Here is a 26,019-nt window from a genome sequence, read left to right as displayed (position 1 = left end):
TTCTGTAGTTTTTTCTTTTTTAAAATGAAGCAGTGGAAAGGTCACTTACACGAGGACAAACTTGAGAGGGAAAAATTGCTCATAAAATGCAAATGTTAAAATGTAAGCATAAATACATTTTGATCTTGTACTTTTCACAGATTATTATTATGAAGTGTTAGAGGGAGCTAAACAGTCTTTAAACTTAAGCATTTTTTATTTTGAATAAATAAATATGAATATTGGATATGGTAGAGGCTTGTTTCTACACCCAGCATAATATTTTCTGTCCTACAAAAGCAGAAACAAATATCTGAGGGTGGGAGGTTGAGAGCAGCAGTAAGTTGAAGGTGAAGTAGAATAGTGAGTAGGAAAGAGAGAGGGAAAAAGGAAGCAGAGAGAGATCCTCTTATTACTATGATAGTGCTTTCATTAGAATTATTGTATATTATGCTTCAGTTGGAGGCTACCAATTTGTTTTTTTTTAAAACCTTTCAGGATATCTGAATAAAACAGAAAATTTAAAACATTTTATGTTTTTGGGGGTTTTTTTTGCGGTACGCGGGCCCCTCACTGTTGTGGCCTCTCCCGTTGCGGAGCACAGGCTCCGGACGCGCAGGCTCAGCGGCCATGGCTCACGGGCCCAGCCGCTCCGCGGCATGTGGGATCTTCCCGGACCAGGGCACGAACCCGTGTCCCCTGCATTGGCAGGCGGACTCTTAACCACTGCGCCACCAGGGAAGCCCTTAAACATTTTAAATTTAAAACGTTAATCTGTTCCCTATTCTAAATTATAGTTTAATTATTAAAAATATAGTTAACTTTGGGAACATTAATGTGACTTAGCTTTTAATATGAGTTAGTCAAGAGTTAAGGTTTTAAAAATAAGAGTAACTATTAATCAACTAATAACAAATGGCTTCTTAAAGACCTGGATGTTTGTATTTGATAATGAGATTTTTCTTTCATGGATTCAAAAGCTTTGAGCAGCTGCATAAAGGGTCATGTCTGTTCTCAGCTTCCATCCGATAGGGCATATGAATTTTTTCAAAGTCTACATCAGTGAGTTGTGTTCCTATCCCTCTTGTTCCCCCAGTGCTTTTCATCTTTGTCCCTTTTTCCGTCTCTTTGTTTGGTTTTTCTTATGTGGTTAAATGTTAGCATCGTTTAAAATTTCGCTGCCAGTTTCATTGTGTGTAATCTGGTTGACTTTCTGGAGAAGATGAATTTTGAACAGGCAATCCTCAAGCTGGAGGAAGATCAGAACGGTCTTTAGAGGTAGATAGTCTGGTTCAAAGCCCAACTCCACCTGTTCTGTGACTTGATCAGGCCTTTCTTTTCTCATTTGTAAAATGAAGTTAATAATAGTACCTACTGAGCAGGAATTTTATGAGGAGGATTAAGCAAGACTGTACACTTAAAGAGTTTAGTTTAGTACCTGGTGCATAATGAGCACACGATGAATACTGTTTCTCTTATTGTAATCTAATATTTTCTAGCAATCAAGATGCTTTTAAGTATGCCAGAATACCATTTAATATTTTTAAGGTCTTCAGTAGGTATACCGTTCTCAAAAAGCTGATTCTTTTTTCTTCCTTGATTTTTATTTTTATTGCACAAATAATTTTCAAATAATAAGAAACATAGAAAAATTGCCTATAATCCCACCACCCTAACACTAAATAAGTTTTCCTTCTACAGTTCCTTGTTGTGTATGAACTTTTTTCCATAACTCAAACAAAATACACCTGTATCCACAATAGTTTCTGTAAAGTACAAATATATATCAATTATGGAATGTTTTGCTAGATTTTTAGCCTTTTGTTTATCAACCAGATTTTCATGAGAACGGAAAATTTTGTACTTGGGTCACTGAGAAAACTCGTTTAAAAAAAAACAAAAACAAAACCTCCTGGGACTTCCCTGGTGGTCCAGTGATTAAGATTCCATGCTCCCAGTGCAGGGGGCCCAGGTTCAATCCCTGGTCAGGGAACTGAGATCCCATATATTGCAGCTAAGCCCACGTGCTGCAACTAGAGAAGCTCGTGCGCCACAACAAAGAGCCCAGCCACTGTGATGAAGACCCAGCACAGCCAAAATAAAAAACAAAAAGCTTCCATTAATACCATTTGCTTCTATTTAGACTTTCTCAAGTTCATTTCCCTGTATGTGCATATCTACAGAGAAAAGGTATATACCCAAAATGGCTATATCTGGGTGCTGGCATTGGGTAGTTTTTATTTATTTCCTCATGCTTTACTTCACACATTTTCCCTAGTCAATATGTATTACTTGTATAAAATCAAGAAAAAGAAACTTTTGTTTAAAACATCTATTGCATTTTTATGAGGCAGAGGAAAAAACACTAAAGCTGTATGTAATTTTTTAAACCTTCATTAGGCACCAGATTTGTTAGGGCCTTGTATAGGTTCTGGGGATGCAGAGGTGAATTGTTCAAAGTGCTGAGAACACAGATGTGAAATCAAAGGAGTAGAGCAGGGGATTATATGGTCTCAGTGGGAGTCTCTACAGGATATCATGGGAGCTCAGAAGGGAAGTGGGGGCTAATAGTTAATATTCCATTTTATTCAGCATCTTAGTGTATTTGTGACTAATTAAATTGAAATATTCTTAGGATGTTTGCAGTTACTACAATGGAATCAGAATTGTCATCCCTATTTTTAAGTCCTGCAAGATCAGTTTGTCAGCAACTTACACGTGATTAACCTGTTGAATCTAGGAACTTTACCTAATCAACCATCAAGCAGACCATTACCAGATTGGCCTCTAGGATATGGAGTGAGGAGCAACTGGTAGGGACCGTGGGTGGCAGTCTTGCTCTGTGCTCCGTCTACTCACCCTACCAACCCACATTACAGTATCTTACAGTGCTTGTTAAGACAGGAACCCTGGCTTCCTTAGCGGCTCTGTTCTCATGGGAGTGGTAGTAGTGATCAAGTGCTACTATGTCTAGGTACTTTTTTAAGCTCTTTACTTCTATTCACACATTTAATACTCACAGTAACCCTATGTGGTTAGTTTTATGATTATCCCCATTTTATGGATGAGGAAACTGAGACCTATAGTGGTTAGATAACTTGCCCAAGATTATATACCTGGTAAGTAGAGCCAAAATTTGGACCCAGTCAGTATAGCTTCTGAGCCTGCATGCTTAACTGCTACACTGTACTGCCTCTTATGTACTTTATAAGGCCCAAAAGGCAATTAATACCAATTAATACTGTGTTACTGTTTAGTTTTAAAGTGATATACTGAGTTAGATTCATAACTACATGTAAGCTTTCAGTGTGTGAGGTGACTGGGTAGAGAAGAGTAGTACTAATGTTTTGGTTAGCTGAAGTTGTTCTCCACTAGAATGTGTTTTCAAATTATAGCCTTCTTTACAGTAGAACTTTGCTTTTTAAGACTTTCTGTATAGAAGTATTTAATTTTAAGAGAACTTAATTTACACATTCTAAAATTTTAAATGGATAATTTAAGGAGTGCTTCCTTTCTGTTTAGAAGTTCTTATAACCAAGGAATTCACCGTAGCCCTCATTAATAGTAGATCCGGCAAGGGCATTTAATACGTTTTGGGTTTTGAATTTGTGTTTAGAAATACATCAATGTGTAAAAGGTTTGTGTATTTATTACCTTGTTTTCTAACAATTCTATATGTTTATGAAGGATTAAAAATAATTCACATTCTTTTAATTATATGAAAACAAGTGTGCCAACTTTGGGGTTTAAGATATTCTTGTACTGTCATACTCTATTTCCTCTGTTGTCAGGAAATTAGATAAAAATTCTAAATTTTACTTTTCAGTGTCATCCATGCTCCATTACCAAGTCCTGTTGACAAAGTAAGTTGCTAATGATTATTTTTTCCAAACTGATTCAGCTATATTGCTTTTGAAAATGTTTCAGTTTGTTCGTTTTTAATATGCTTTACCTAGAAACTTATTTCTCTTTTGTAACAAAAATACAAGAATGCATATAGCTGTATAGTTATTCTAGTCTGATCTTCAAAAACTGGAGAATTTAGGATGGATGTTTCTTAGGACAAAGCCTTTGTTATCTCAAGTCAGTGGCTGACTCTAGACTAGAAGCATTTGTTTTGTGCCTGGCCAAAGGTAAGAAGTGTTAGTTACTACTTTTTATTCTATAATGCATTTCTGTCTAGAAATATTTATTAAAGCTTTGCACGCAGATAATTTACTCAAAATATACCTACACATGGAAATAACACAGAAATACGGGCTTACAGAAATTTCTCTTTAATTGTTCTTGAAGATCAGTTTTAACTTGATTTGGACAGAAACTTTGCAGTAATTACTTGTTAGAAAATATTTTTCTTTTGTTCAGAAATAATGGTGTATTAAACTATAGATATTATTGCTAAGTAGCAAAAAAAAAAAGATCTCTTGTATCTTTTGGCATTAAAGTGTATGTTGCGTTTTCTTAGTAAAGTAACTAAACTATTGGGAAAAACATTTTACTTTTTTTTCCTTACATTTGGATAAAGAATGAAAGCCTACTTGAAACTGAAGTTCTCTGTTAGATTCCTTTTTTAGAAGTAACAGTGGTTAAACATCAACTTCAGCAATACCAAGAGTCATTTCAGAAGTAAATAATGGCCTTGCTGATTTAGGACTAACTTTTAAAAAAATAATGCCACCTCTCTGTCTTCTACTTAGTTAGCATATTAGTAAAAACAGACTTTTTGAGCTTAATAAGGAACGATGCTGTTAACATCACTAATAAGTTAACATATAAGGCTTGGGTAGTGTTGAGAATATGGATAAATGAATGATACAGCAACCTGTTAGTGCCTTTTTTTAAAAAAAATAATTCTGTCGTTCTATATTCCACACCCAGGAGAAACCCTTTATAGAAGTTATTTCTTCCAATACTCTTGAGTTCTAAGCATTTTGGCTGTGACTTTAATGTTTAAACACTATTATTTCCCATCTTTTTCTTCTTAAAACCTACCTACAGTTTAAAGGAAAAAAAAAAAAGACCTTTTTTCATTGCCTCTGGCCATCGGACAAAGTATTGTATTTCGTGCCCTGCTTCTCCTCACGTGCCCACATACAAATATCATTTTGAAGATGGCTACTTCTAAACGAATTGTGACTTGTTGACATGTTGAAGAACTATTTGACAATGAATTTTAAAGGGGAAAAATGTAGATCTGTTGATTTAGCAGGTATTATTTCTGGGTAAAGAAAAGGCTGTATTGCCTTTGTGCCGTAAGTTTGTGATTTGGTTTATCAAGGAATGTTTTCATGGGTAGCACTTGTTGCACCATCCTGCTTGTAAATCCCAAACTGATCAGCATAATACAATACCATTTATAAATTCTAGACATGGAGCAGAAATATTTTGAAAACTAAAGAAAATTGTTCATTTGAAAAATAATTTTTATTTTGCATATTTCAGTAAATAGGCATTGCAAGGACTTGATTTGGCTTTAATGTCTTCTGCAAATATTCTGTGTGACTGTCAATGGTGTATCATTTTGTTTCTAGGTTGCTGCTAACACTCCAAGTATGTACTCTCAGGAACTATTCCAGCTTTCTCAGTATCTTCAGGTAAAATATATCTTGAGAATTCTTAGTCTTTAAAAGCAGAACTTAGATTTGATTTTGCTAGTTCACAAATATAGGCTAAAGAAATACCTTTTTAAAGTACAAAAAAAAAAATTAAAATAGGTCTTATAAAAAAAAAGGATTTAAAAAATCCGATTGTTAAGTCTAGAGAAGATAAGGTTCTGTACAAGAGAAGTTTTTTTCTTCATATATGAAGAAGTTCCACAGTTGTTCTTTATCCAAAGGTGACTTTTAAATAAAATTAAATCCGGACAGATTTTGGTTGTTATTAATAGCTATAGTAGCAAATAATATGAACTGTTAAAATATTAACTATTAATAGCAAATAATTATGTAGTACTTACTCTATGCCAGACTCTAGCAGACTTTAGCACTTTACCTATATTAATTCATTTAATCCTCATGAAATTCCTGTAAGGTACACATTTTATTCCCATTTTTATAGATGGAGTAACTGAGGGACACGGAAGTTTAAATAGTTTGCACAATATCACACACCAAGTTCTGTGGTTGAGCTGGGATTTGAACCCAGACAAGTCAGACCTCAGAGTCTCTCTCTTAACTACTGTTCTGTGCTGCTCAATCTGTAGAAAGATCTCTTGGTAGGGCAGATACTTAGAATGGGCTCCTGAAGAAGTTAATGCCATATTTAAAGAGCCATACAGATCTCTAAAAAGAAAACAAGTGGTTGTTCTTTCTTTCTTTTTTTTTTTTTTTTCTGAGTTTGGTAGATTTAGACCGGATTATGGTTCTTATTATTCTAGTGAGGGAGCATGATTAAGGAAAACCCTGAATCAGGAGTTTAGAAATTGAGGTTTTTATCTTGGCTCCTACTCAATGAGTTCTGTGACCTTGGGTGAGTCAGTTTACATATGTGGGTCTTCAGTTGCCTTTTGTTTAAAATGATAGGACCAAACCAGTGATCCTGTGTCCCTACATTCTTTTATAGGTCAGTCACTAAGAGCAGTTCTACCTCAGTTAAGAATGTACACATCTGTGAAAATTATCAATGCATTAATCAGATCTTACCTTCCACTGGGCATAATGTAATGGTGGATTGAAAAGTGGTTTTACACACTTGCAGTTTAGTAGAGTATTTATGAACGTAGGTAGACTCTAGCCAGAATTCCCTGGATTTGATCTTTGGCTTTAACTTCTGACCTGTTGGGAAAGTTGTTTGTGCCTCATTTTCCTCATCTATGATATGTGTATAATAATAGCACTTACCTCACAGAATTGTAAAGAATAAATGAATTAATGCAGGGAATTCCCTGGCAATCCAGTGGTTAGCACTCGGTGATTCACTGCCGAGGACCCGGGTTTGATCCCTGCTTGGGGAACTGAGATCCCACAAGCTGCAAGGGACTTCCCTGGTGGTCCAGTGGTTAAGTCTCCGAGCTCCCAATGCAGGAGGCCCAGGTTCGATCCCTGGTCAGGGAACTAGATCCCACATGCCGCAACGAAGATCCTGTGTGCCACAACTAAGACCCAGTGCAGTCAAATAAATAAATATTCAAAACAAAACAACAACAAAAAAAGAATTAATACATGTAAAGCACTTAGAACAGTGCCTGGCACATAGAACATATGCTGTAAATGTTAGTAGTTGTTTACCATTCAGTAAGAAGTCACATTAATTGACCTAGATCTCTCTTATTTTTTTTAAAGTTTATTTATTTTATTTATTTATTTTTGGCCGCATTGAGTCTTCATTGCTGCGCGCAGGCTTTCTCTGGTTGCGGTGAGTGGGGGCTGCTCTTCATTGTGGTGAGCGGGCTTCTCATTGCGGTGGCTTCTCTTGTTGTGGAGCACAGGCTCTAGGCGCACGGGCTTCAGTAGTTGTGGCGTGCAGCCTCAGTAGTTGTGGCGCATGGACTCAGTCGTTGTGGAACACGGGCTTAGTTGCTCCGTGGCATGTGGGATCTTCCCGGACCAGGGCTCGAACCCGTGTCCCCTGCATTGACAGGTGGATTCTCAACCACTGCGCCACCAGGGAAGCCCAATTTCTCTTATTTTTAGAGGTAGAAGAAAACTTTGAGATTAATCTGGTCTAACCTTCACTTTTCATATGAGAAATATGGTAAAATGATTTCCCAGGGCTATGCACTACAGTTACTAGTCAACATGGACTGTGAATCTAATGTTCTGACTCACTCCAGTACTCTTTCCATCTTTCTTGTCAGTTCTTTGAATATTCATAATGGCATAATCTTTCGTTGTTCTTTTTCTAATTCTTTGAGGGAAAATTATACTGGATTGTCTTTTCTGTATACGTCTTTTTGAATTGCTGAAGTTCTAATATAAGTTGTAAACCTTTTGAATAAAAACTGAAATAGATGCATTTCATGCCTTAGAACTAAAAGCCCGTTCCTGGAAGTGTTAGATTTCTGTTAGGATGTGGTTCATGGAGTTATGAAACTCTAAATGGAATTGAGTAAAAAAGGAGAAATTACACCATCTAGTGGAAGTAGTGGTTGTTTGGTGGCTTTGTTTTTAAGTAAAACTTTTTGCAGCATTAATGTAACTTCCTGGATATTAGGAATGTTTTAGAAGTTTAAAATAAACTTGGCACCTAGTCCCTTTTAAGTGTAAGCTGTGTTTTAATGTGTGTTCTGAGGCGGAATGAATTTTATTAGATTCCTTAATCTGTACTTTTAGAGTTATGTAAAAAGCAGTACCTCTGGGGCTTCCCTGGTGGCACAGTGGTTAAGAATCCGCCTGCCAATGCAGGGGACATGGGTTCGAGCCCTGGTCCAGGAAGATCCCACATGCCATGGAGCAACTAAACCTGTGCACCACAACTACTGAGCCCGCGCTCTAGAGCCCGCGAGCCACAACTACTGAAGCCCGCGCGCCTAGAGCTTGTGCTCCGCAACAAGAGAAGCCACCGCAGTGAGAAGCCCGCACACCGTAACGAAGAATGGCAAGCCCGTGCACAGCAACTAAGACCCAGTGCCAAAAATAATAAATAAAATAAATAAATTTATTTAAAAAAAAAAAAGCAGTACCTCTGACTCTAATCAGACCAAATTTTCCCTAATCATTATTTATCAAGGATGTGGAGAGCAACAAATGAATGCTTTAAACCTCAAATACTATGTTTGAAGTATATACTTCTCAGTTGAGGTGGCTCAGAGGTATTATGGTAATAAATGTTCTTCTTTGGATAATGACAGAAATAGAAGAAAGTGAATTTAAAGATGTGCCAAAACCGCAACTGAAAGCTGTGTGAGCATTTTCACCTTGACTTCCAGTGATGGAGACCCTCTTAACAGCTATCAAATGTTAACAAGTGACCTAGAAATAAGGCTTTGCTTGCCAGTGTCTTTCTCTGTAAAAATATTCCTTTGGAGCTGCCAAATAGTTATATAACTCCTTGACCCCTTAATTACATTGAACTAACACTTGGTGGACTCTTACTTATATTTGGCATATTCGACTATGGCTAAGTGTTTTACAGTCGCAGAGAGAATTAGAACACCTGAAAATGGAGTAGACTGTGAGAATAAAGCAGTCTCTCTCTTTATATATATATATAAAACACTGTGTTTATATAACACTTTTAAAAGGAAAAATTAAAAGTTATTTCTTTTGTAGATGTCTACTGATGTAGCTAAGCCATTATGAAGTATCTTTGCTGCTAACCAGATTGTTTGGATTTAGTTTGGAATGAGTTTGTTCTCACTTCGCCCTCTCTCTCTCTCGCCATACACACACACACACACACACACACACACACACACACACACACACACACACACACACACACACATCTTTTAAATGTGTATATATAAAATTCAGGGGTTAAAGAATTTGTCAGATTTTCTACTCTAGGTTTGTTTTTTGGGTTTTTTTTTGCGGTACGCGGGCCTCTCACGGTTGTGGCCTCTCCCATTGCGGAGCACAGCCTCCGGATGCGCAGGCTCAGCGGCCATGGCTCACGGGCCCAGCCGCTCCGCGGCATGTGGGATCTTCCCAGACCGGGGCACGAACCCGCGTCCCCTGCATCGGCAGGCGGACTCTCAACCACTGCGCCACCAGGGAAGCCCTAGGTTTTTGGTTTTTTAGACTCTTGTTAATTACAAGTAAAAAAACAAAAACAGATGACCTGTTTTCTGTTATAGGGGAAGTTGCAACTAGAGCACCCCTAATAGCACTACTCAGAGCTCAACAAATGGGGCTATAATGATGTGGCCTAAATATATTTTACAAAGTAGATTTATCAGATTTGAAAGTAAGATACACTGTGGGTTGTAATATGAGAATATTTTCAGAATGTGCTAAAAATTGATTACTCTTCAAAGGTATCATGCTGAGTTTATTAGAATTTCTTTTGTGATTTATAATATTAGGAGGCCTTACATCGGGAACAGATGTTGGAACAGAAGTTAGCCACGCTTCAGCGGCTACTAGCCATCACCCAGGAGGCTTCAGATACCAGTTGGCAGGTATTCCAGTTGCCTTTATATTCAAGAAGCATTTAAGCACAGTTTAATATCCCTTAGCTGTTGATTAAGCTAAAACTAAAATTTTGTGGCAAGCAAAGGCAAAGTTATTTCCTAATGAACAAATAATGAAAATTTAGCATTTTTCAGTGGATGTTGGTCAGCGTTATGATTTTAGATCTTTTCTGGCAGTAGCAACCTTTTTGATATATTTTTTTTTATTCCTCTGGGATTTTACTGATATTTAATTTTTCTTCAACAGGCTTTAATAGATGAAGATAGACTCTTATCACGGTTAGAGGTTATGGGAAACCAATTACAGGCTTGCTCCAAAGTAAGTATTAATCTCAAGTACATAAAGAAGAATGCATAGTTTTTTTATGTGGCTTCATGTCTTTGACTGTCATTTTGAATACATGCAAAAACGTTTATACATTTTCACCATTCTTTTTAATCTTCTATCATTATGGGAAATTTCAAACATACATGTAAATAGAAAGAACTGTATAGTGAATACCCATGTACAGCTTTCTCTTTGTTCCATCATAGTTGATATTTGTTGGAGAAACTGGGTCATTTGTTCTGTATAATTTTCCTCAGTCTGGATTGATATTTAAACATTCTTCTAGCTCCTCCTTCCACACCATAAATTCGTAGTTTGATCTACAGATTTAGATCAACTCTGATGTAGGCTCAACTTCTTTTTTCTTTCAGCACTTCGTAGATAATATTGTGTACTTTCACCAGGAAGCACCATAGTGTCTAGTTGTCTTCCTTTTTGAGATATTAGCAGTCTTTGATTATCCTTTCCTAGATCCATTCTTTTATTAAGGGTTGCAAAAATCGTGATGTTGTAATTCTATCTTTCCTTCATTTACTAGCTGAGTTACTTCTATAAAGAGAAACTTCCCCGCATAAACCATTTTGTTATCCTGAGATACATTTTCTTTAGGCAAGGCAGGATAAATGATTTTCTCCCTTTATTTACTGGATTTCAAAATAATGGTTTGGTTCCTTTTCATCCACCAAAGAATGACCAATGAAGTATTTTTTCCCCCCAACTTAGATTTAAATATATTTCATGTGTATAAACCTATTTCATTTGTTTTCCTTATTGATTCCCAGTTATCCCACCTTTGGTCTATAGGAACTTCTTCAGGTTGGCACCTGAGTTCTTTTGGTAGAACCCTGGTAGACTTTGATAGCTTCCTGCTGTCATATCAGACAAGATAGTCCATACTCATCTTTTACATTTCCTGCCTTAGACGTGGAATCAGCTTTTTCCACAGGGTGCTGTTATTCCATTTGGTTTAGTTATTATTTTAAAATGCTTGACCCCTTTAGAGGTAAGAGATTATTTTTGCCCATAAATGTAAATGTTGTGGCTTTCAGAGAATATGGCAAGTAGAAGAGTTCATTCATTTTGTATACTTGAGAGAAATTTTCAGTTTATTTCGACCTTTTTTTTCTGTTGGAAGTGTGAATTAATATATTTGTGAAGGCATAATTTATTAATGCAGCTTTTAAATAACAGCTTCAATTAATACAGAGTGAACATAATTTGTGTTTGGAGATACCTCAATATAGAACTCAAAGAGCATTGCAATGTGTTGTTTTTTTAAATGGAAAATACTTAAAAAAATAACTTGGCTATAATTATAAATATTTTTTAATCCTAGAATCAAACAGAAGATAGTTTACGGAAGGAACTTATAGCATTACAGGAGGATAAACACAACTATGAGACGACAGCCAAAGAGTCCCTGAGGCGGGTTCTTCAGGAGAAAATTGAAGTGGTTAGAAAACTTTCAGAAGTTGAGGTATTTAAATTTAACAAATACTAAATAGGACTATGATTTTAAAATTTTAGCCTAAAAGTGCTAGCCTTTCAGGACATTTCAAACTTGGGTATTATTATATAGCTAGAAAATTTTTCCTGTCTATCTGGTGGGAAGGAGCAGTATGCTGTTTTCATTGTCAGGAATTCTCAACATAACCCTGTGAGTTCTGGTGCTTATGGTCTCTAGTCAGTGGTTGAGGAAATAAAAGCCTAACCAGGGAATTTTACTATTTGCACTTTGGTTAGGATTCAGCCTCCACACAGTGGACCACGATATGTGCCAGGGAATTGATCTCATTTCACATAGTTTTGTTTTTCTTCCAGGTGAGGATAGTCAGTGTAAGGTAGAGAGCAACACCACTATTCTTACTTTACCCATCCTCCAGAGAGGAAAATTGTGCCTGTTTGGAGGTTCACAGGGGAAATTATCTCTGAGGTCCTTTCTAGGTCTTTTAGGAATAATCAAAATGTGATTCTCATTGCTTTAAAACAACATAATTGATAATATGGGTTATTCTTTTGAACTACTGGAAAATTACCACAGAAGTTATGTGTTACTGGATTTAGTTAAAATGTCCATTGTAAACTAAATAGTAAACATATTTTAATATAAGGATAGTTTCTATAATAGCCCCATCCCAAAGTGACTGATTCACTGTCATGTCATTAATATGACATGCAAGGAAAGAAAATTGCTAATTGTCTTCTAATTTTATTAAATTGATTCTGTGCACATTATTAAACTTGTTTTCAAGAATTGATAGGCTTAAAATATTTTCAAGGCTAAAACTCATAACCAATGGCCTTTAAAAAGTGTAATTATGGGCTTCCCTGGTGGCGCACTGGTTGAGTCCGCCTGCCGATGCAGGGGACACGGGTTCGTGCCCCGGACCGGGAAGATCCCACATGCCACGGAGCGGCTGGGCCCGTGAGCCATGGCCACTGAGCCTGCGCGTCCAGAGCCTGTGCTCCGTAACGGGAGAGGCCACAACAGTGAGACGCCTGCGTACCACAAAAAAAAAAAAAGTGTAATTATATAAAGTATTGTCCTTTTCTGCCTCCCCCTGTTTTTTGTTTTTCCAAATTCTTGGTATTTTCTGTTTTAGCATGTACCTAAAGTAAATTGAAATTCTTATGTTACTTAACTCAGCTTTATATAAAGTCCAGGGTAGATGCTGATTTAGAACAGCCCATAGAGTTACACTTTTTATAAATTGAATTTAGAATGTGCCTTTATGCTAAATCAATTGCCTGTAAATTTGAATTACAGCGAAGTCTGAGTAATACTGAAGATGAATGTACCCACCTGAAAGAAATGAATGAACGGACTCAGGAAGAATTAAGAGAATTAGCCAATAAATATAATGGAGCAGTTAATGAGATTAAAGATTTATCTGATAAATTAAAGGTAGGTATTTCTCAACCTAGAAGTATGTAAATTAATCGTCCCTAATACACTGGATAGCTTAAGAGTTAGTTATTGCTGAATAGTTGTTGATGTAAAATTTGGTAATGGTTTAAATTCATAGTAAAAATCAGGTGCCATTTAGCCCAAACCCCCTTACCACAGATAACTGAAAGTTTGTAAAAGCTGACATATTTCCTTTGGATGGAAACAAATAGTACTTCATAATAGGCATTTTAAAATATGTAACAGGAAATAGATGAGAGTCAGCAAAACCCAAGATATTTAGACTTTTGAAAAACTGGAATCTGCTTATCTTTCGGGTGTCCCAAAATCAGGGCCCAGCTATGTTAGTGCTAGCACAAGCCCAGAGGGAACCTTGGAGTGATTCCTTCCAGGGAGGCCATTGGCTTCACTTCAGCTGCATCTCCTTGTAGCTATAGGACATTTAGGCTGAGGACAGACCAGACCATAGGTAATGCCAGGTTGGTCCTGTAAAACAGGGGTCCCCAACCCGTGGACCACAGACCACTAATGATCTGCGGCCTGTTAGGAACTGGGCGGCACAGCAGGAGATGAGCGGTGGGTGAGCGAGCGAGCGAAACTTCATCTGCCGCTCCCTATTGCTCACATTACCACCTGAACCATCCCTACCCACCCCATCTGTTGAAAAATGGTCTTCCACACAACTGGTCCCTGGTGCCAAAAAGGTTGGGGACTGGGACTTCCCTGGTGGCACAGTGGTTAAGAATCCACCTTCCAATGCAGGGGACGCAGGTTCAATCCCTGGTCAGGGAACTAGATCCCACATGCATGCCACAACTAAGAGTTTGCATGCCACAACTAAGGAGCCCGTGGCCGCAACTAAGGAGCACACGTGCTGCAACTAAGACCCGGTGCAACCAAAAATAAATAAATTAATTAATAATAAAAATAAATAAATGTTTTTAAATGTTTTTTTTTAAAAAAAAGCGGTTGGGGACCACTGCTGTAAAATGTTAGAACTGAGTTTGTGAAGACGCATCTTTATATAATTCAAACCATGGACTGAGTGGCTAGAAGATACACATTTGTTAGAGAAGACCAGAGCATGCCTCCCCTTTGTGTGATTGGTTAACCTATAATAGCTTTAAATATTGGACTTGTTAAAAAGAGGTCATCTTAAAAAGTTCTTGTAATCATCATTCATTTAGCTAAACGTAACTTTGTTTAAAATTTCAGAATAAGTTACATTTTAGAACTTACAAACTAATTGGAACACTAGTAATTTCAGGGGAAACCGTTATTTCCCTCTTGAAAAATGTGTTTTTCATTTTGACCCCTATAATCTCTGTATGTATTGAGTTTGCTTGCTTGCTACAAGTTTTTCTCTCCTAGGTGATATGGAGGCATGACACAGTGCATATCACTTTTGACATCATTTTGACATTTACAGATATGTTCTATAATATAGAATATTCTCCTTAGAAGTTTATGTGAATAAAAGCAGTCCTGCTTTGGACCTCTTAAATCAAGGTTCGATTTTATTAAAACGGCTGAATTTTCTTTCCCTTTTTCAACAGGTAGCAGAGGGAAAACAAGAGGAAATCCAACAGAAGGGACAAGCTGAGAAAAAAGAATTACAACATAAAATAGATGAAATGGAAGAAAAAGAACAGGAGCTCCAGGCAAAAATAGAAGCTTTGCAAGCTGATAATGACTTCACCAATGAAAGGCTAACAGCTTTACAAGGTAAGTTAAGCTAATCCAGAAATAGATTTGATTTGATTTTTTCTTTTTATCTGTGAAATATCTTTTTCTTGGACTTTTATTTACAGTACGGTTAGAACATCTTCAAGAGAAAACTCTTAAAGAATGCAGCAGCTTAGGTAGGTGTCACCAAATTTCTTATTTAAAGCTGAATTTTTATTATTAAATTTTTGATGTTTACTATCTCACATTGGGTACTTATTTCTTTAAGAAGGATGTTTTACGTATTAGGTGTAGAGTATCTACCCTCTTTCCAAAAATTTCCTTTAAAAATATGCTTGATTGCCACCAGTGGGCACCATCGTTTAGTCCTTGAGATGAATGAAATTTCTGCCTCTGAAACGGTCTGCTTAGAGATATTTAAATAAGAAAAACACATCAACAGCAGGATCCTTTTTCTTTTGAGGTTCACTGGCAGCTTACTAAGCAGTTGTAGGTTTTCTCTGAGATGATAGAAAATGGGAAGTTGAACCCTTCTTGTAAAAATAAATTTAAAGTGTTCTATCAGTCTTAATGTAAGTAGGGATACAAAATGCCATGGTTACACTTGAGACCAGTTTTAAATAATACTTTCTTTGATCAGGCAATGATACACTGTCTTAATCCTAGGGACACAAGTTGATGACTTCTTACCTAAAATAAATGGGAGCACAGAAAAAGGTAGTGTAAAAAACTTAAATATTTTTCTTTCATGATACCCTTTTACTATTTAAGCAGGATAGAGAAGTCAGGGTTTTTAGGTTTTAAGTGTTTGGAATGAAAAGCATGCTGCTCATTGACTATTAAATCCCATCTTGTAAAAATCAAGCTTCCCTTTATTTTGTAATTCTTAATTCTGTGATCTATGGTTAGATATCCCTTGTTATATGGAAATTTCAATTATTCAAATAACAAGAAAATGATAATGTTCAACTTTAGTACTGGCTTATATAACATAGTATAGCTTTTTTCCCCCAATATATTTTCAAAGACGATACTACCATTTTCTTCCATCAAATACCGCTTCCTGGGGATAATTGGCCACCATTTTTTAATGTTTGTGCACCCCGTGCCCCCTTCCTGGCCAGGAGTTTACTTCAGAGGCCAGTGAGCCTTTGAACGTGTCATAGAAATTGCTCTCTTTATCCGTCTGTTTCATCAATCAGAGATAACAGGGTCAGTCATTTCTGCCATCTAAAAAATTCTTTATTTGTTCTTGATACATGACCCTTCTTTCTGGATAGCTTGGGTTATCTCTTGCCAAAAATGTACAGCCTCTGTTGGTTTTCTTAGTGCAACATGGGGTTTCTACTCAATGGTTTCTATATTCCTTCAGTCATTAAGATTCCTCCTACCCACCCCATTCACCCAACATTAATTGAGCACCAACTGTATGCCAAATCCTGTATTGGTTGCTTAGAGTACAAAATGAATAAAACTGTTTTCTGTGTTTACAAATCTATGTACCTCTCAACTCAGTTTTTATACAGAAGTTGGTGGAAGACATCAAGGTCGATACCCAAGAATTTCTTACTAAATACTTTTTCCATGTATCAGGGGATATCTTTATAGTTCTTGGGCAGCAACCAAACTCTGCTAAAGTTAGGAGGTGCTCTTTTGGTTTGTTTTGATTCGGTTTGGTTGGTTGGATTTTAATCAAGAACTGGCATAATAGGCTCAGGTAATCATGTATATGTGAGCCGCAAGGTCGAGAGCTAAATACTCTGTATATAACAAATCTTGAAACTCTAAATTTTAAAAATGTTTCATTAATCATTGTTATTTGACTATTTTATGTATGTTTTGTGAAAATACATTGACATTTTAAAATTTCAGTTTGAGTTTCAATTTGAGACTTTTTAAAGGTGTAGTTTATATTCATTGCACCACTATTACTAAAGTATATTTAGCAAACATGTAAAAAGACTTAATCCTCATCTTCTAAAAGCTTCTCATTTTTAAATGAATTTATATTTTCTGTTGTCGTTATTTTGCCCTTTTTTCTCTTTCTGGCATGTACACTTCTTATTCAAATCCATCACCCTTTTGACTTGAGCATGTATTCATGGATAATGTTAGTGTTAACTCGAGCTGGGAACATTCTATTCCTTCAGTTAAGAATCTTTCTATATACACTGACCCATCTTTATACTATTTAGAATTGTCAAATTACTGCTTAAAATTTTTTGCCAATTCCAGTTGATTTAGAGGAGAATAGTTGTAGACAGCTCCTTGATTTAAAACTGAATAAGGGGACTTCCCTGGTGGTGCAGTGGTTAAAAATCTGCCTGCCAATACAGGGGACACGGATTAGATCCCTGGTCCTGGAAGATCCCACATGCCACGGAGCAGCTAAACACGTGCGCCACAACTACTGAGCCCACGTGCTGCAACTACTGAAGCCCATGCCTAGAGCCCATGCTCCACAAGAGAAGCCACTGCGATGAGAAACCCGTGCACTACAATGAAGAGTAGCTCCCACTCACTGCAACTAGAGAAAACCCGAGGGCAGCAACAAAGACCCAATGCAGCCCCCCCGCCAAAAAAAACACTGAATAAGATATTTCGGACACTTTAGGGTGCTCCTTGCTATGATTATTTTTCCCTTGCTGGTATTTGTTTTTCTGGTAGTGCTAAATTGAGTAGTGTGAGAGTGAATAATAGAATGTCTTTAAAGAAACTGAGTAGTAAATATCTGGATATGCACAAAAGATTCATACACTGGATTTAGTTACAAAATGGATTTTGGAATAAGATGGGTCTATTCTGAATTATTTATGATATAGTAAGAAACCAATTATCAAGTATTCAAATATTGCCAAAGTCCACAATCATAATGTGCTATCAGATATGATTTTAACTAAAATTACTCTTTAAATAGAGCGAGAACCAAGTATGGTTATAAGAGAATATTTCAAAAATGTCTGGAGAAATTAAGATTAATAATACTTCTCCATTAAATCCCATTTTTGAGATTACTTAAATCTAAAGTAGCTGCTATAAGCACAGTTTTGTACTGTAATTTTTAAAATGTTATAAGCATATTTTAAATATATCTTAGAAGGTATAGAAAAGCTCTGTCTAATAGAACTATTCTGAGAGCCACATACATAATTTAAAATTTTCTGGTAGCCACATTAAAATTATAAAAAGAAATAGGTAAATTTTTAATAATGTATTTAATAATATATTTACTTTAACTCACTATATCCAAAATATTATTTCAATATGTAATCAATATTAAAAGATTGCAAATGAGGATTTCACATTCTTTTTTCCTTAGTAAGTCTTTGAAATCAGTATATATTTAATTTACACTGACAACACATTTCAGTTCAAACTAGCAACTTTTTAAGGGCTCAGTGGCCACATGTGGCTAATGGCTACTGTACTGGACAACACAGGTATAAAAAATCAAAACCCATAGGTAACTCATGTATAAATAAAACACATTTTAAGTGTCATGATTCTCTATTATGTTTCTGTATCTGCTTTTTCTTGACATTCCTACAGCTCTATTTAGTAGCACAGGACGCACCCCCTCCCCTGCCCCAGCACTTTCAGTATCTGATTCTTGATTCTTGGTTTGGATTATCAGTGACATCTTTTGTAGTTTTTTGCAAAGTGAAATTCCCAAGGTCCTGAATTCAAGTAATGAAGTGTTAACAGTGTCATCATCCAAATCCTTTACATGTACTACCTGAAAGACTCTCCTCATGTATCTTAGGAAATAACCTTTGTGAAAGTCACATGTATATTTATCTTTTTATATTAATCTTGCATTTTATCCAAACTAGTATAGTAGATATTTTAATGTAGAGTCCAGATAGTAAAATCAGAGTAGGTAAAAAGTTTGATTTTTGGCTTGGTATGTGATGGTGGGATGTCCTGCATTAATAAATTTCATCTGAAGTCTTGTGATGCTTCTCTGAAATTTGGTTTCAAATATATATATTTTTAAATATGTTTTATAAAGTCCTTTAGTTAGGCTAAAATTTGGTTTTACTGAGTTTTCATATTTAACAGTGATATTGTACAGTTTGAGTTTTGAAAATGTTCTATAGCTTACATAGGATTTATGTAAACAACTTTTTATTTTGGTAATTACTATTCAACTGAAGACTCCTGTTTTGGATTTCTTGGCTGCAATTGGCAAATGCTATTTATTAGATTTTTTTTTTTAATTTCTAATTTCTATTGCAGTTAGCCTTTTTTTCTCTTTTTCATTGTATTTCTGTATAACCGTATGTAGTTATATATATGTATGTGTTATATGTAGTTACAACTGTATATAACTGTGTATGTGTGTTTATATAGAAATATATATCGTCATACCATGTAAGTAGATAAAGGATAATGAGGGATTTGAATATGAAGGTAAAGAAGAAGGCCATCAGTAAGGGTGTCAAGAGAGGTTGTCCAGCCATCAGAGTAGGAGATGCCTGCCTCTTAAGCAAAGTTGAAATGATGAGGGGTGAGGCCAGGTGGAAGATAAAAGAAGCTTTTACAGTCAGAGTGGTACTGACTCGTCCTCTTTGACAGGTTTTTGTGTGTTTACACCTTCTAGATAGTCATCATGTTGGAATATATTTTTAACACTTGAACTTCCAATGTCTGTTTGGTAGTTTTGAAAGATACAAATATGTACTTGAAGGATGTTGTCCAGATTTAGAAGTTAACTCTTTGAATCAAAGTAAATAAAGCTTATTGTAAGAAAAGGGCTGAAACATTTATTAAACTACTGTGTTAGGTTTTGATTCTCTTTACTTATTGAAAAAAAAAAATCTGTTTGACCTGAGCGAAACCATTTACCAAGCTCTTATTTTAAAATGTACGGGCATTGATTTTAATCATTTAGGCAGAGATAACAATGTAATGATTTGATAGTGTATGAAGTATAGATTAAGTGACTCAAGGGGAAAGACTACTAGTGAAATGAAAGTGTAAAAATTAAAATATTATATCAGTTTCTTAAAAATTTTAAGGCATTTTATGGTATTCTTAAAATATTTACTGTTTGCCTCTTAACTAAGATGAATATCTTTGAAGGGGGACTGTTGGAGAACAGTCATTTGAAAATTAATTCAGTAAGAACAAATATAAAATTTTTAAATTATTTAAGGGTGTTTGTTAAGCTCTCAAGAAAAAGATGTATTTTAAATGTGGGAGAAGCTTTTTAAAGCAATGTATTTCTATGGTTTTCTTGAGCTATTTGGATAGAAACTGCACCTTTAAAAGCTAACCATTTGGGGTACAGATTAAGATTATATAATTATAATTTTCAGTCATTTAACTTTAACTCCAAAATATGTCTGCTGTTAGTATTAAAATATATTAAACTTTTATTAATCTTATTCAGTTACCCATGTTAATACATTTTGGTTTTCCTACCTTTGCTGTTGGTTTTCAAAAACAGCAACAAAAACTGTATCCTTAAAGGTGTTTCTTTCTTTATTAGAGCACTTGCTTTCAAAGAGTGGCGGGGACTGCACTTTTATTCATCAATTCATAGAATGCCAGAGTGAGTACAGAGTATTTTTCACATTGATTTTAATGAAGTCAGGGTCTAAATTGAAAAATGAGAGGAATAATTAACATCTCAACGTGTTTGTTATGGTAGAAGTGCACAAAGGCCATCTTCAGACAGCAGTGGTTCTTTTAATACTGTTTCTCTCTTTTGAGAAAAATGTTTCTCTTGTATTTGCCTTCACGATGGAGGTGAGCATTTCATATTGCCCACAAAAAAGAGGCAGTTTCAAGCTTTTTAAGTAAAAAGCATTACTGAGTAGGGAATAAAATAGAATGTCAAGCAACGAAACCTCTGTCTGGATACTTAGGAGATAGTAATAACATTAACCTGTTTTACTTAAGTTCTAGTTCTATCACAGATTTGGATTTTGAGATTCTTAGATAAATATCTTAAATGATTAAATGAAGCCACAAAAATAGTGATTTCGTTTGGACACTCAGTTCTGGAGATAGCCCTTAGGGTAGCAAGAGCTTTCTAGAGAAGAAGTAGTAATAGATTGTCCTACAGTGTGACATCTACTACCTACTCTGGGGAAGTTGTACAAGGCTAATTTTAATAATATTTAAAAGATACACAGGTTGGCTTTTGAGGTGATTTAGAACAAAAGAATTCTGAATGCTGAATTCTGAACAAAAGAATTGTGTATTCCATCTTACTTGAAAATCATGTGACTGCTTAAATCTGTAATAATCACAAGGTTGTGTTATTCTCTTAGTTTCTTAGTAACAATTAAAGGTCACGCTGTGTAGTAAAGATTCATTGATAAAATCTATACTTTTTCCTATCAGACACACATTTTGTCAGGCATTTTTTTCTTCCTGTTTGCTCTCTCTTTGAAATGAGTGGTTTTCCAAGTATTTATGCTCATGAATTCATTTTATGGGTGTGCATGCATGTGTGGTTACTGTTCCACCCTTTGCTCCCTCCCTGCCAATCTCAAGAGCATTTGTGGATCGTAAGGGTCACACCTGGTAGTTATAGCAGGCACAAACTCAACAGATCACATGTTATACTCCTTAGAGATGCTTTAAGGAAACATGGAATTTCATTTAGTAGTTTTAGAAGAACTTCTGTTTTTGTCCATTTTAGAGACTATAATGTTGAATGTAAGTTTAATATTACTTTGAGCCAAATTGTTTAATAAATATGGCACATTTCTTTGTTCTTTGTTTTTTCATAAAGCAAAAATTAGTGCATCTTTTTGTTACCTTCTGGTTACTAAATCTCATTTTTACAGTCAGCAGACACAGGGATTGGGGCAAAATAATTGGTACCCACTGAAACCAACTAAAAGTAGGCTGTGTAACCTAAAATATATATCTTTAAGAGAAGGGTTTTATGCTTAGTTATGTGACCATTTTAAAATAAGTTATTTTTATTTTGAGCTTTTGGGATTTATGTTTTGAGCCTAAAGAAATAAGAACAGAGAACTATCAAAATAATGTTTTACTAAGTTACTGTTTGCAAAAATCATTTAAAGTATTATTATGAAATGTTTAAAATATTTAGCTGTAGTTTTAACACAGAGCAATGTTTGTTTTAAATAAAGAAAAAGATGTTTGGAGATTTTTATTGGGTCATAGTTATGGGGGCAAATAAACATTCAGAGATTGAGCAGAAGTTATATAAATTATAGCAATCCCCTCAGTGAGGATATTAGCCAATAAAATAATGTTTACAAGGACTATGTAATGGCACGGGTAAATGCTAAATGTGATACACAGAGGGGAAATGAGAATATAAAACCCTGTTTTCTTGGACAAAGAGTGAACCAAAGAACAGAAAAAATAAAGTATAAGCATTCCTAGATGTCTGAATCCACTGGGTTCTTAAGTATAAATAGTGGAAGTTTGGGTTGTAAATTCAGGTAGCTAGGGATATAGCTTGTTATCTGAATCTGTTTGGTTCCTGAGTTTTGGTGGCAAGTAGCAAGAGCTGTATCTCAAATTTTCCAAATCTGTTTGGCTCCTTAAATTTGGATAGCTGGAGCTGGCGTAGTAAGGGTTACCTCTGGTTTGATTTGTTCCCATTTTCATTATTTTATGACATTTGTATTGTTTGATGACAAGGTGCCATTATTGAAATTGTCATGCTTAATAAATATTATGGCAAGCTAGGCAAATTCAGCAAAAATCTTACTCAAGTGAACTTTTGAAACAATTTTGGATTATTTTTTGACAAGCACACATAAACTTTTTTGCCATTATTTTCATTGATAGGCATCTTGAACTGATTTATGATCTTGACAATGAAGTGTATATTCTGTGAGCAGTAATACTTCATATTTTTGCTTCATCTTTTAAAAAGCAAATATTAAGTATCTAGTTCTCATTATTTACTATGCTTGTATAGTGTAAATTCACTTGGTGTTTTAAAAATTAGATAGCAAGTAGTTCACTTCCATAGGAGTCATCATGCCTATTTTATTATATTTTTATTTTTAAAATTTATTTATTTATTTTTGGCCACGTTGGGTCTTCCTTGTTGTGCACGGGCTTTCTTTAGTTGTGGAGAGCGGGGGCTACTCTTCGTTGTGGTGTGAGGGCTTCTCATTGCGGTGGCTTCTCTTGTTACGGAGCATGGGCCCCAGGCATGTGGGCTCTGGAGCGCAGACTCAGTAGTTGTGGCGCATGGGCTTAGTTGCTCCGCAGCATGTGCGATCTTCCTGGACCATGGCTCAAACCCGTGTCCTCTGCATTGGCAGGCGGATTCTTAACCACTGCACCACCAGGGAAGTCTCATCATGCCTATTTTAAATATATTGACAGATTTTTTTTTTCAGTTTATGTGTATGACTCCGTAAGAGAACAATTTGGTTGTTGGCTCTCTCCATTTATAAGGTGATTTTGAAGAAATTAAATGGGTCGGAACACATTTCAATTTGTTTTCCTTTTATGGTAAAACAGACTGTTCCTTTTAATTCTCTTTTAGGAGAAGAGCTTTTTTTAAAAAATATTTATTTATTTATTCATTCATTCATTTATGGCAGCATCAAGTCTTAGTTGCGGCACGTGGTCTCTTCCGTTGCGCGCGTGGGCTCCTTGCTGCACCGGGCAGGCTTCTCTCTAGTTGTGGCGCTCAGGCTCCAGAGCATGTGGGCTCTGTAGTTTGCAGCACGCAGGCTCTCTAGTTGACGCACCGGAGCTCAGTAGTTGTGGCGCGCAGGCTTAGTCGCCCCGCAGCATGTGGGATCTTAGTTCCCCGACCAGGGATGGAACCCGTGTCCCCTGCATTGGAAGGCAGGTTCTTAACCACTGGACTGCCGGGGAAGTCACTAGGAGAAAAGCTTTTATTCTCTGGCATAGAGATTGGATTTTGAACAGATTTAAATATAACCTTTTGCATAATTCCAGAACTGTGAAGTAAATTTTCTATATAAAAATACATCATATAAAATCTAGAATTAACAAGTAACTTTAATAAAACTTACTAAAAAGTTTTCACAAATTTTCTTCTTCAGAGATTCAGGCATGAAGTTTGGTTTAAGCAGAACTCCACATACTGTGTTCCCTGCAAATTTTAGTCACTCAAGGTTTACCATATAAACTTTAATGAATACATTGAGACTTTTGTATGCTTGCTAAAGATGCTTTCTGAGTTAAAAGTTGTACATCTCTAAATCTGTTTCATACATATTTTGTGAATTCTGCCACTTGATTAACTTGTATGCTGAGTGAAAGGATGAAGGGTGTAAAAGGTAGAGAAGCTAAGGATGTAGAGACCTGCCATCACTTGGTGGGCATGGAGTGAAAAACAGCCTTCTCTGGACTGCTTCCTGCCCCTTTGATTTCTCTTGCTACTGTTTGTCGAGGTGTCTGGGTGCCAGAGAAACTTTCCTCTGAGGTCTGCTTTGTAGAGACAAACTGCCCACTCCCCCAAGGGCATCTGCCTTTTGATGATGGAGTTAAGAGTCCTATGAAATAAACCTCATGTCTTTGTATTCTTAATCCATGCTTACTATGCGACTTAATCATTTTTACTATCATATTAGGCAAAAATCTAATTCTCTTAATATTTCATGTCTTATTTTTTTTCCTGATTAAAAAAAAAAATTCTCTCCCTGCCTCCCACCCCCATTTTGAAATTACAGTCACTATCTGTGTATGATTCTCTCATTCCATCCTCCGTGCTCTTAGGGCTTTGCTCTCACATAGAAATTGCCTTATTTGGAGTAATGCATTGAATCAGTGTTGCTCTTGTGACTGTTTACTTTTCATCACTCTATGAGATCAGCCTCTCTAAACAATTTCAGGCTTATTCTGATTACATATTGTACTTGAAACAGAGTTTTAAATTTTCATCTTTTAAACTTTTATTTCTCTAAGCCAAAGCAGTTTATTTATGCCAAAGAATAGAAAACACTTGGTGTGGTTCCCTTCTCTTAGTAGTTAATGTCCCCATTACAGGAAAACTCTTGAGTTTTAACTAGATGTTGCTAATTTTTTATTTCTTTGTTCTTAGAGTAGTTGTCCAATGTAAGATATATTGGAGGGGTTTTGTTTGTTGTTTATTTGTACCAACCATCTCCCCAGTCAGCTAGCTTTCCAATATTTCTGCCAGATTTTCTTCCAGTATAATTGCACAGAAGATAGTCTTAAATTCATGCCAGTAGTGTTTTGGTATATAGACTGTTCCTTTAAAAAAAAAAAATCCATTTCTGTATTCTGGAAATTGGTTCATTTCGTTGAATTTTAAATGTCATTGAATTCTAATTTGTTTTTCTTTTGCTCTTCCTTATTCTTAGATTTTAAGGCAAACAGCCTCTGGAACTGTTTTTAGGGAAAGGCAGATTATCTTCTGTAATAAGAATTGCTTTAAGTATGTTGCTGCAGAAACAAATAACCTTGTGAAAAAGTCTCTATTATTCACATTAGCAACCTCTCAGAGTCACCCTGTGCAGTTCTAAAGCTTTCTTTCTACTATGTGAGCTGCTATTCTCTGAAGGGAAATAAATTGTTGGCTTGATGTTGAATGCTGATTGTTAATTTTTATTTTGGTTGTATCTTGATGTTAATTCTTTTTTTTTTTTATAAACTTATTTATCTTATTTATGTATTTTTGGCTGCGTTGGGTCTTCGTTACTGTGCACGGGCTTTCTCTAGTTGGGGCAAGCGGCAGCTACTCTTCGTTGCAGTGCAAGGGCTTCTCATCGCGGTGGCTTCTCTTGTTGCGGAGCACGGGCTGTAGGCGCGTGGGCTTCAGTAGTTGTGGCACACGGGCTTCAGTAGTTGTGGTTCGCGGGCTTAGTTGCTCCACGGTATGTGGGATCTTCCCAGACCAGGGCTGGAACCCGTGTTCCCAGCATTGGCAGGCAGATTCTTAACCACTGCGCTACCAGCCCCTTGATGTTAATTCTAATCTCAGTTTCTTAGCTGTATTTCCCTTAATGACCTTCTAAGTAACTCGTTTTCATTTATGATGTTTAGAGGTGGATCAGAGGAACCTTTATGTGAATTCTGATTTGGTCCCTCATTGGCAGT

General features: G+C 36.0%; 1 protein-coding gene across 45 annotated transcripts in view; it reads left to right on the top strand.

The window, feature by feature from the left end:
- The window catches only part of SLMAP (sarcolemma associated protein), a 149,302-nt gene that overhangs the window by 80,096 nt on the left and 43,187 nt on the right, over window positions 1–26,019 (top strand). For 9 of the 45 annotated variants that reach the window (XR_007479447.1, XM_049715334.1, XM_049715296.1 and 6 more), the window contains 10 exons: window positions 3,806–3,842; window positions 5,511–5,573; window positions 9,944–10,039; window positions 10,299–10,370; window positions 11,716–11,856; window positions 13,147–13,288; window positions 14,848–15,012; window positions 15,099–15,149; window positions 15,640–15,690; window positions 20,468–20,530. Coding sequence is in view for 44 of the 45 variants with exons in the window: in XM_049715334.1 (XP_049571291.1) it covers window positions 3,806–3,842; window positions 5,511–5,573; window positions 9,944–10,039; window positions 10,299–10,370; window positions 11,716–11,856; window positions 13,147–13,288; window positions 14,848–15,012; window positions 15,099–15,149; window positions 15,640–15,690; window positions 20,468–20,530 (881 nt within the window). In the remaining variant the exon portion in view is untranslated. The remainder of the gene's footprint in view (window positions 1–3,805; window positions 3,843–5,510; window positions 5,574–9,943; window positions 10,040–10,298; window positions 10,371–11,715; window positions 11,857–13,146; window positions 13,289–14,847; window positions 15,013–15,098; window positions 15,150–15,639; window positions 15,691–20,467; window positions 20,531–26,019) is intronic. The other 36 variants (XM_049715341.1, XM_049715330.1, XM_049715331.1 and 33 more) reach the window with 7 other exon arrangements.

Source organism: Orcinus orca, chromosome 10 (assembly GCF_937001465.1).
Source record: "Orcinus orca chromosome 10, mOrcOrc1.1, whole genome shotgun sequence".
Classification (NCBI taxonomy): Eukaryota; Metazoa; Chordata; class Mammalia; order Artiodactyla; family Delphinidae; genus Orcinus; species Orcinus orca.
This window is presented reverse-complemented; position numbering and strand designations above follow the sequence as displayed.